Genomic DNA, 12,500 nt, shown 5'->3' with positions numbered 1-12,500 from the left:
GTGTGTGTGTGTGTGTGTGTGTGTGTGTTTGTGTATATGTACAGTATGTGCATACACTACGTGAACAGTGAGTGTATATTGGGGCAGCCATGGCCTACTGGTTAGCGCTTCGGACTTGTAACCAGAGGGTTGCCGGTTCGAACCCAGACCAGTAGGCACAGCTGAAGTGCCCTTGAGCAAGGCACCTAACCCCTCACCGCTCCCCAAGCACCGCTGTTGTTGCAGGCAGCTCACTGCGCCGGGATTAGTGTGTGCTTCACCTCACTGTGTGTTCACTGTGTGCTGAGTGTGTTTCACTAATTCACGGATTGGGATAAAAGAGACCAAATTTCCCTCACGGGATAAAAAGAGTATACTTATATACTATACTTATATATGCCCATGTGCGTATCTTTGTGGCCCAGTTGTTCGGTGAAGCCACGCACGAGATGTTCTCCAGGGCGCTGGACCGCGCGCTGACCTCCCAAGAGCTGCTGGCCGTGCAGGCCCTCACCCTCCAGCCCTGCCTTGCTTGCTCACACACACACTCACACACACACACACGCACGCCGGCCCTGGAGCATCGCGAGCAGCCGGGCACGTGGTCCGAGCGCAGTCCCACAGAGGCGGAGGAGCGGGCGGCGGTGACCCTACAGGCCGGGCTCAGAGGCTACGCAGCACGGAGGATGGTCAGAGCTGCACGTCCAGGTGAGGAGGAGGACAAGAACTCATGGCTCCTCTCGCTCTGGTTCCTCAGGATTCATTCCTAGATAGATAGATAGATAGATTGATAGATCGATAGATCGATAGATCGATAGATAGATAGATAGGCAGACAGACAGACAGACAGACAGACAGACACTGCATGGTGTCTGCACAACTCCCCTTGACTCTACTCACTTTTTTTTTTTCCATTAGCAAAAACTGAGTTGAGCAGAAACCATGCTGTGGAAAAGCGACAAGTCACTTTGGATAAAGGCATCTACCAAATGACTGTCAAATGACTGCAAATTATTAGAAATATAAATGACTAAATGTACCTATAATCATGATTAATTACTCTCTTACAGACTTGTTCTGGTCTCCTTAAAGCAGGATAAATTAAAATGTCTCTCCCTACCAAAAGAAGAGTGATGTGCCCCTCTCAGTAACCAATAATATTCTGATATTACTGGGGGCTCTTTCACAAAACTCCCACTTCTTACCCATAATCCCACTTCCCATAATCCTTCTCTTTTATTTTCATCAACCCCATCCACCATTTCTATCATACATACTCTCCTTGCACCCTAAGACTATCGCACATAGAATTTAGCTGAGCCGAGCCAAATTCTGTGTGTGTGTAGTGTGTGCGTGTGTGTGTGTTTGTGCATGCGTGTGTACGTGTGTGTGTGTGTGTACTCCCCTTTCCCTTTGGCCACATCCTTAGCACACCAAGGTTCTCCATGGCATATCAAAAAAGGGTAGAGGAAGTATCATGGCTTTGATATCTAATGTGTTTGCTGCAGATCCATATGATATTGGCCATCAGGGCCACCTTACCCAGTCTCCTGATTCTCTCTTACACATTCCACAACCTACTCCACTACCCAAAAGCCCCTCTGTTTACTCATACTCACTTCCTATGGCTCAGGTCCTTCTCTTACCCATAATTCCCTGTGGCTGTGCTGCGTCTGGTGGTGAGCAGGCTGCGTTGTGGGCTCTCAGTGCTGAGTGATGAGGAGGAGGAGGAGGAGGAGGAGGAAGAGGAGGAGGAAGGGAGCGAAGTGGAGCTGTTCTGCAGGCCCTGCTGAAAGCAGTTGAGCCCGTTTAGCAGCCGCAGATGAATCATTCGCCTCACGCTGTCTGTCTGTCACACGCTTCTTGGGGATTACCCGAGACGTGCGCAGTCACACACACACACACACACACACACACACACACACACACACACACACACACGCTCTCTCTATCTCTCTTTTTCTCTCTCACACACACACACATACACGCACGCACACACACACACACGCACACACACACACACACACGCTCTCTCTATCTCTCTTTTTCTCTCTCACACACACACACACACACACACACACACACGCTCTCTCTATCTCTCTTTTTCTCTCTCACACACACACACACACACACACACACACACACACACACACACTGCATTCAGAGATATTTTAGAGGAATGGCATTGCATCCTAGTTTATCAGCTCACCCTCAGCCCCAGTGTTCCTCATCACTGATATTCTCTCCTTGAACAATACGTCTGCGTCTGTAATTTAAATAGTTTAATATCTGTTCCATCCATTTATCCATCCATCTATCCATCCATCTATCCATCCATCTACCCATCCATCCATCCATCCATCCGCCCATCCATCCATCCATCCATTGCTCTCAGTGGTGTCACATTCCCACTTATTCCCCCAGCTGCTTTATCGAACAGGTCTCCCGAAATACAGGCTGAGGGGAGAAACAAGTGTGTGTGTGTGTGTGTGGAAACCAAACAGAAACATAGCGCTAGCTGGCACCTGACTAGGGAGATGAGGCTTTCTTTCTCTCACACACAGCTATACTGTCAGGTGTCAGCCTGTAAGAGCCCTTTTTCAGGTTTCGCTCAGTTTGTACTTTAGTCCTTCTTGTAGTTTTTTTAGTTTCCGTAAAAACAAGTGTGTTCTCCCAGGTATTCCTGTGTGACATGAGATGAGAAAAAATAATGGCGCAAGCCCCTTTGTGGATTCTAGATGCTTAGCGGGCTTAAAAAAAAAAACATAAACAAACAAAACAAACGAAACAACCCACTTGTCATGGAGCCATGCTAATATATCTCCCTCTAGATCAATCAGACCTGAGTAAACGCTATTCGCAAGCTCCTCCAACATCGTACTTCAACCGCCCATTATCAGGACCACTGCACAACCCTCTTCCCGAGTTCTTCTTCTGCTCAGGTGCCCTCATTACTGCAATTAAGAGGCCCCACCCCACCACAACAGGTGCCAGCAATTGAATTAACAAAAAAATAATTAAATAATCAAGATATCATGCAGGTGTTCCTGGGTGTACATATATATGTGTATATATATATATATATATATATATATATATTAGGGGGTGTAAAGATTAACCGATACGTATCGGTATCCGTTTTTAACGTGTAAGATACGGCTACATCGATACGTGAAGCCCCGTATCGGAATAAAACTGAAATAAACCGGTCGTTATATCGATTTACTTGTTACGAATCGGTTCACAACCTTTTCTCCTCGCTCAGACTCTCATGTACATTGCAAGCAGCGCGTTCATCCCACTTCCGGTTTTGAAACTACACGTGGCACGGATTTGTGGGTAATGCAGTTTGTTTTGGGCTACATTCATTGCCCAAAGTTGTCAAAGGACCTCATTACCCATACATCTACTGCAACTTAAGCACGTGACAACTCGCACTCGGTCGTTTTTACTCTTTTCTTTTTCAAAATCCAGCGCGAAAACGATAGGCTGAGTAGCCTTACGTTTGATGAAGGGATTTCCTTAATGTTAAAGAATTAAGGAAATCCCTCCTGCTAAAATGATGCACAAATTATTATTATTTTGTTAATATTCACTCAGACTTGTGGCACTGAGTTTCTGGTTTCTGCATATTAGGTCTACCGTTGGAACAAAATAAGCCCAGAGAGTTCATTGATATGTAGGCCTATTTTATTCTTGTAGGCTATGAGAAAATGCCAACAGTGTCTTAAGCACTGTTTATTTTATTTCTGTATTGTCTTACCTTAACAATAGGCTACAGCTCCTTGAAAACAATCAGATATAACTCTATACAATCTATAATGTCTATAAAAATGTATTTTTATGTTGTATTTTGCTGCTGTGTTTGAATGAAATGTAGACTATTATTTTTTTCATTTCAATACAGTATATGATACAAACCTCAGTTTAGATAATCATATTCAATTGATAAAGATAGTCAATTTTTTTTTGCCTAATTGACAACCATGACCATGATAATTGATAACATTAATGTGCACCTTGAGCAAATTATAAATCTTTCAGAATGCTTTCCATTCTTGAACTGCATCGAATCGTACTGAATCGTTTTTTATGAACATGTATCTTTTCTTGTATCGAATCGTGCCCATGTATCTAGATGTGAATCGTATCGTCTTTTACATGAGAGATTCACACCCCTAATATATATATATATACAGGCATAACAGCAAGTAGGCCATTCTACCAAATTGTAAGTGAAGGTCAAAATGGATACATCTATTCTTCCATGTTCTGAATCTGAATTGCTTCTCCTTGTTGATCTACATTACCTTACCAGGGCTTCCCTTGTAAAAGATATTTAAATATCTCAATGGGACAATAACATTACTCTGGATGCTTGTCACATTTTTATTCCTGATTATTTTATTTTTGGTTAATTAACAGTCATGTTTTACACTGGATGTAAGTAAACCACAGTAAAATCCAGTAGCATTCTTAAAGACAAAGATCTCTGGTTTATGAACGTTTTAATAGAGGATTTTCTCTCTTACAAAAACAGTTCAAGGGGGGTTGTGGATGGCCCCCAGGAAATTGTCTATCATGTGTTCTCTCTCTCTCTCTCTGTGTGTGTGTGTGTGTGTGTATGTGTGTGTTACAGGCACCAAAGAAAATTTGAGCGCTGCCAAGACATTGCAGGAAATGTGGGCATCTGTAAAAACAGATCTGAAGAAGCACGCCATCTCCTTGTTGGGGTAACACACAAACACACACGCACACACACACACACACACACACACACACACACACACACACACACACACACACACAAACAAATGCAACACAACACACAAATACACATGCTGTTGTTTTGTTGTGTGTGTGTGTGTGTGTGTGTGTGTGTGAATGTGTGTGTGTGTGTGTGTGTGTGGTACCATCTGCTGTTTACTGTCTCAGTGCCCACTGCAGCCTGAGGGTGGAGGGCAACAAGAGAGAGAAGAAGAGCCAAAGAGGGAGAGAGACAGATAGAAAGGAGGATAGAGGGAGGAGGTAAAGAGGGATAGAAATGAGGATAGAGGGAGAGAGGGATAGAAATGAGGAGAGAAGGGGGGTAGAAGGAGAGAGGGATGGAGAAAGATATTAGGAGAGAGAGAAGAGTCATTGAGAGAAGGGGGGGAAATGAAGAGAAGAGAGACAAAGAGAGGCGAGAAGGGAAGGAGAGGGGGTTGAACAGTGTTTGTCCGTAAGTGTGTGTGTTTGTGTGGGCACTACATGTGTGTATGTGTGCACTTGTTAGTGTGTGGGTGTGCTTGATTCATTTTTGTATCTACAGTATGTGTAAGTGGTTTGATCCTCTGTGAATGTGAATGTGTTTATATTGTATTCACGTGTGTGTCTGTGTGTTTGTGTTTGAGTGTGCCTATTCATTTGAGTTTTCATGTGAGTGTGTGTCTGTTTATTTGTGTATCTGTGTGTGTGTGTTTGTGTATGTGTATTCATTTGAGTTTTCATGTGAGTGCGTGCTCATGTGTGTGTATCGTTGTGTGTTTCTGGGTGTGTGTGGGTGTGTGTGTGTGTCTGTGTGTGTGTGTGTGTGTGTGTGTGTGTGTGTGTGTGTGTGTATGACAGGTACATGTTCAGTGAAAGTCCAAGCTGTGTGGATCTGTACGGATGCAGAGAGGATGAGCAGAGCCGCATCAGCTTCAGCGAGTACTCCGTTACCCTGCCCGACACGCCAAACATATGGGCCCTCATCTTCAGGTCTGAAAATACACACACACACACACACACACACACACAAGGACACACACATCTCACACACACACACACACCACACTATCAAACATCACAATGCTCAACATGCCAAACACATGGGAACTCATCCTCAGGTCCTCACAATGCCCTAATCATACACACCACAAATACACACCACCAGGGTAGGAATTTCACGGCGGCCACGACGGCCATGGCGTTGGCCGTGATGCCCCTTTGAAAATCAGAGGTTTACAGGCCACGGTGGCCTTGGTGCCCCCTTCTTTAAATATTCTGCTTTGCGTCCTACTAATAGCAATTTTTATTTAGCCTGTGGTCTGTCAAAATACTGTAGCATTCACAGCGAAAATTAATTTAGTCTTTTACGCAGTGGAGAAAGTGACAGCGCAAGAAAGAAAGTGCGTCCAAATTCTTCTCAGTTGAACTACTTGCGAAGTAGCCTACTCATCATCACACAGACATTACAAGTATCACATGAAATAGCTTTTTCTCAGCTTTTAAATGATGTTAGCCGATAATTGCTGTGTTGAACGGTTCGCGAGAAAAGTAAATAATATAATTCAATTTAATCATACATTCTACTGAAGGTTTTGCGTCCATGATCTCCCTACCCATTCATCTCTTATACTTCACGAACCCTTCTTTAACACATGACAAACCATATATCAGAATAAACAGCAGACCTTACCGAACACAAAGGTGTAAAGCAGTCCCCTGTACAGTTAGCCGTTCCAGAGTAATCTAGTTTTGAATTTGCAGTAAATTTCGACATGCATGGATGTCTCCAAATTTGGGCTTTAAGTTTTACAATGTGTTTAAATAGTTCCACATGATTTCATAAGGGGCCAAATAAAAAATAAATGTTCGCCTAGATATTGGTAAATCAGAGGACAGCTGACTAAGAGTTTGTGAAAGTAGCCTTAAAGGAATTATCCGGAGTAAAATGCACTTTAGATCAATTTACGGATGATTGGGAGTACATACTTTGAGTTGACATCCAAATCATGTCATTCGGATGTGTTTTAAGAAAGTTCGATGTTACCGTTTTTAGTCAAAACTCGTTAGCGTGGAAGTGAGAAGGGCATATTATTTCGCCGCTACAAAACGCTACTTTTATACCTCTTCTACAGTTCCAAACAACATTACACTTACGTGGTAGTGAGTAGAGGGTCCCTAAAGCCAAACCGAAGTATCCCGAGGTCTTTATGTGGTCGGATAGAGAGTCCAGAATGAATTTCATCAAGCCAGTACCTTTCCGGAAATGTTGTCATCTTTGCTGCCATCTTTAGGGGAAAGTCCGTAGGAGTTAATTGCCAAGTGTGCTCTGGAAATTCTCAATTTCGTCGCCGTTTTAAAAAAAAAAAACATAGTCCAGTATTTCTTTTGAAATTGAAATGAAGTTGTATGGACTGGACTATGTTTTTTTTTTTTTTTAAACGGCGAAGAAATTGTGAACTTTCCCCTAAAGATGGCAGCAAAGATGACAACATTTCCGGAAAGGTACTGGCTTGATGAAATTCATTCTGGACTCTCTATCCGACCACATAAAGACCTCGGGATACTTCGGTTTGGCTTTAGGGACCCTCTACTCACTACCACGTAAGTGTAATGTTGTTTGGAACTGTAGAAGAGGTATAAAAATAGCGTTTTGTAGCGGCGAAATAATTTGCCCTTCTCACTTCCACGCTAACGAGTTTTGACAAAAAACGGTAACATCGAACTTTCTTAAAACACATCCGAATTACATGATTTGGATGTCAACTCAATGTATGTACTCCCAATCATCCGTAAATTGATCTAAAGTGCATTTTACTCTGGATAATTCCTTTAATGATCACAAAATGCTAAGCATGCATCTAGGCTATTTGAGTTTCTTAAAGCTGAGCTGTGCTTAAATTGTTCAATACATGATTTCATAGCAGGCCAAATATAAAATAAATGTTATATATAGCCTAGATATCTGTAATTATTAGATGATCAGATGATTTACAGTTCTATGTACACACCACACATCACATGGGTCCTCACAATGCCCTAATCATACACACCATACCACAAATACACACCACACATCACATGGGTCCTCACAATGCCCTAATCATACACACCACACCACAAATACACACCACACATCACATGGGTCTTCACAGTGCCCTAATCATACACACCACACCACAAATACACACCACTCATCGCATGGGTCCTCACAATGCCCTAATCATACACACCACAAATACACACCACACATCACATGGGGCATAAAAAAAAAAAAAAACTTTGGTTCCTGTTGGTTGTCAGTTGAAGTAATGGGTCGGTAGGGATTTTTTTCCCCCAGTGGCAGCAAGGGATAGGTAGGAAATCAGTCCTTCCAGGATTTTGCGAGGATTTTTTGAGATTGTTTTTAGCTGTTTCTTGCGGAGAAATTGCGGGAGGAAGTGAAAATTGCAAAAATAGTTGTGATTTTTTTTTTTAATTGAGGGCAATTAAGGTTAGTAAGACCAAAATCACACTGATCATGTTGATGCTTATTAAAAAAGAAAAGTAAAGGTAAATAGTAAGGATTACAGAAAATCAAAGTAGGCCTACTTTATTTGTGTAAATGCTTCTCAAAAAAGACAGTCCCCTAAAGAGATGGCATCATGTCATATGTTTCAATACATTCATATATTTTGTAAGTTCATATCTTTTTAATAATTCATAGTCTGTGGCTTGCATAATTACTAATAGCCAAGTAAGTATCTAGTAATTTCATATTGATTTAAAGGGATGCCAGGCAAGCCTGATGCTTTTTCTCTACGAAGCTCCCCCTACCGCCTGTACGTGTCGATACGTGTGCGAGCCCTCGCTCAGTCTGAAGCTCTTTTCCTTTTCTTTGCATCTTCCGTAAAGGGTTTTCTCTGCTTATTCGCCGGCTCTGCCATTATACACACGTTTGCAACAATCGCTAGCGTTTTGTTAGCCTGCCTCTGTGCTGGGAATGCAGGTTGTAAACTGATCCTGCTTCTCGCGATGTCTGAGACTTTGTGAGACTGAAGGTCGGAGGGAAGGATACACCGAACTTGCAAGTGGGATATTCTTCCTACAGGCAGTAGGGGCGGGCGAGAAAGCCTTCATTCGCCCCGTAATGAGTCATTTAACAATATACCGACTTACGAAGATGATTAATTAACACGAAAACGTTGCCTGGTGTCCCTTTAAACTATTTGACTACACTTCTCTTTAATGTCATTACATTGGTGGTGTATGTCTAATTGACTGCCTGCCCCTTTAAGGACGTGAGAGTAGCCTAATTACATTTCTGAGTGGATTGGAAGGCTTGCATCTCACTGTGTTCGGCTACGAGTGTAAAACACTTTTTGCATAGTGCATTACGATATGTGGATGCAATTGGGAATGTCTTCTATGTCTTTAGTTAAAATAAATGTTAAAAAACAACTCGAATGAAATCATTCTTGGATCATAGAAGAGGTAAAAGTCTTGCAATTTTATTAATTTCTATGATTTTGGTAGCACTACTCAAACTAAGCCCACAAGCTAGCAAACATGACATAAGCTAAAAGGACATCTCCAGGTAAACGTTTGCCAATGGGTTGCATAGCCTACTCAAATGTCAGTTAACAAAGTAGGCCTTAATTAAGGGCAATTCCATTGAAAATTATGTTTTTTGTAACATCCATAACGCCAATAAAATGTGATGGTATGGTATGATGTGAATGATTACATGAAATTTGAGCATTTGCTATTTTTGGCTGAAGAATGTACATGAGAAAAAACGCACAAAAAATTAATGTTATTATTCACATCATACAAATACCAAGGCATTTCACTGGAGTTATGGATGTGACAAAAAGTACATTTTCCGTGGAATTGCCCTTAACTTACTTTCATTTTAGCCTAAATAACCTTATTTCCTGAGGGTTGTCAACGTCTACCAAAACCTTAATATCTAAGCCTCTGTACACCTAGAAACATGAAATAAAAAGCATGCTGCGCTACGCAGCAACCAGCGGGAGATTCAATGTTCCGCTATGCAGCAACCAGCGGGAGATAGAATGTTGCGTTGTGCAGCATCCAGCGCAAATGGGTTAAATAGCGTTTTTTTTTTTATACGAGGCATCACTGCATGTCATGCGCCATCTCTAACGTCTTGCTCTGATAGCAACACATCCATATACAGTTAGCTAACATAAACACTGTATAAACCAGAGGGGTGCACCACATAGGCGAGTGGACAGTGTTTGACAGCTTGCGTGAGCCCAAGTAGCTTACTTTAAAGCGATATCGCGAGTTCCTGTCAAAATCTAGCAGTGGGCCTAACTACACACAAGCAAAAGGCTATGAAACAACATCAACAGTAGCCTATATGTTACACAATATCCTTGCTAATGCGCTAACTGGCATTGATTTGAAATGTTATCAGCAAAGTTGTAAGGTGAAAACTGTATTTCACGGTGTGTTCTAAACAACATAATGGCATGATATTAATCTTTCATGTGCATGAGGCCCATATAGCATCACAATGAATTTGAAGATCATGTTAAAAGTTAGCTGGCAAAAACATAAATATGTAGGTTACATACCTGATGTCACTGAGCTGTCAAAGAGGCTACGAAACCAATTCATGTTCAAATTTGTCTTATCAATAATAAAAAAAACAATTCATGCTTTAGACCATTTTAATTTAAAACATTTTTTTTTTTAAAGTACCGGTTCAGGCACGGTTTCGGCACTGGCACCGTTTAAAAGTATTGATTTAGCACCAGTATTGGATAAAACCCAAACGATACCCAACCCTACAAACCACACATCACATGGGTCCTCACTAGGCTTGGGTATCGAATATCGAGTATTGATTGGAACCGGGACTATCTTTGCGATTTTCCCGGAATCGTTCAAAAGTTTAAATTTCGATTCCTAGTTTCGATTCCCAGTCCGCCGACCTGAAGAAGAAACGGCTGAACACCAATGAAGAAGCGCATAGTTCATAGAATTAAAATTCATGGAGAAGGTCAGACTATTTCATTCAGAAAGCAGGGTTCCCGCGGATCCTTAAACAGTCTTAAATACAACTGAATTTTCGAGAGGTATTAGATGTGCGTATGGGACCGCCAGCGAGTGCAAGAGAGCGAGTGATGTCTCAATCAAGTTTCGTGACTAGGCTATTAGGCTACGGGAGGAAGTGTAGTGGTTGCAGAGTGAAGATGGTTTTCACGGGTGTGGTTAAAGGTGTGAAAACGGTAATAATACAGTAGGCCTATGTACAAAATAATATGCCTGACGTTTTCGTGGTGTAGCTGAGGCCAGAGAGATATACAGGTAGCCTACGTGGAATGAGGAAGCCTACGGTAGAATGAGCGGGAGAAATAGCGATAGGTTAGAATTTAGGCCGGACATATGGATTTTAAAAGCCCTGTCCGGCGTCCGGCACAGCCTCAAGCCGGATGCTCATTTGTTCTCTTTTTTGGAGTTGCGCTTGGCATCTAAAATCGTTGCTCGGACGCAGCATCGTTTCACAAACTATGGACACGAAGACTGCTGGTCAAATTATGTGCAGTGCTTTGCAATCAGGAGGAAATACAGTATATGTTAAGTTGATCTGTTTGCATCTTTCCAGCGTGTGTTGCTGGCCTAGCCTAGGGAAGAAAATATCTGTCTAAGTTATAATAGCCTACTTGTAATATCTGTCAGCAGCTTGCTTGCCAGGGTTTTTTCCAGTAGGCTAGGCCTACTTTGCAAAAGTTGTGAACTATAACCGCATATTTTTTGAATGTCGGCGACTGGCTACATAAAAAAAAAAAACGTGCGTTCATAATGCGTGCGTGCTGAGATGAAACCAGCAGTTTTCAGCAGGATCATGCGAGGAGGACCTGTCTCTTAATTCATTTAAAAATGGTTTTACAATGTTTCAGTCAAGCTTTGGTTGGTTTAGATACAACTGGTATGCAAAATGCAAGCAGTGGATTAACTTTAATTTGCTGTGCTGCATATTGGACAATAGATGCACATAGTAAATTATATAAAGTAGGCTTATTAAAATATGTAAATAGCTTAGTCTAACTTTTAAAAAAATATTGAAGAGAATCCAGTCCAGTGCACATGCCTTTGGCAAGTAGCCTAGGCTACTACAGACACAGGTGAAGAACAGCAAGCAGCCCAGACCCTAAAATTGGGCATTTATAGCTTTGAAGGTAATTCACACACAATTATTTTTCTTTCGCCAAAATATATTTGGTAACTTCTGTAGACATCCAAAATGGGGTGGGGGTTAAAATTAGTAGGAAAAAAAAACTATTGCATAAACAGTCATATATATCTTTTTGCCGTGGTATAGTCTTAAGTTTCATTTAGATGTCTTGAAAAGGTCTTAAAAGTCTTGCACTTGTCAGTCAAATTTGCACTTGGAAAATGTGCAGATACCCTGAGAAAGACCGTTGGTTAGCTAGCTCATTTAAAATATCCTAAACACCTTTGACCCTGCCTCTTAAAAAAATCGGAATCGAGAATCGTTAGGAACCGGAATCGAAATAAGAAATCGGAATTGGAATCGGAATCGTTCAAATTCAAACGATACCCAACCCTAGTCCTCACAATGCCCTAATCATACACACCACACATCACATGGGTTCCTTACAATGCCCTAATCATACACACCACAAATACTGTACACACCACACATCACAATACTCCACACACTGGATCTCTATGTGTTCCAAGTAATATCAGTCCAGCAATACCACAGTACATGACACACAGGTCTCTCTCTCTCAAAC

At 41.7% G+C, this 12,500-nt stretch overlaps 1 protein-coding gene across 1 annotated transcript in view; it reads left to right on the top strand.

The window, feature by feature from the left end:
• Window positions 1–12,500, top strand: part of adgb (androglobin) — an 87,764-nt gene that overhangs the window by 51,633 nt on the left and 23,631 nt on the right. The window contains 3 exon segments of the mRNA XM_076273200.1: window positions 405–687; window positions 4,619–4,712; window positions 5,587–5,718. Coding sequence (XP_076129315.1) covers window positions 405–687; window positions 4,619–4,712; window positions 5,587–5,718 — 509 coding nt within the window.

This window comes from Alosa pseudoharengus, unplaced genomic scaffold (genome assembly GCF_046254945.1).
Source record: "Alosa pseudoharengus isolate Yale_2024_CS ecotype anadromous, Long Island Sound unplaced genomic scaffold, YU_APseudo_1.1 YU_APseudo_1.1_scf_7, whole genome shotgun sequence".
In the NCBI taxonomy this organism is placed as follows: domain Eukaryota; kingdom Metazoa; phylum Chordata; class Actinopteri; order Clupeiformes; family Clupeidae; genus Alosa; species Alosa pseudoharengus.
The sequence above is the reverse complement of the archived record's forward strand: the minus strand, read 5'-3'. Positions and strand labels throughout refer to the sequence as shown.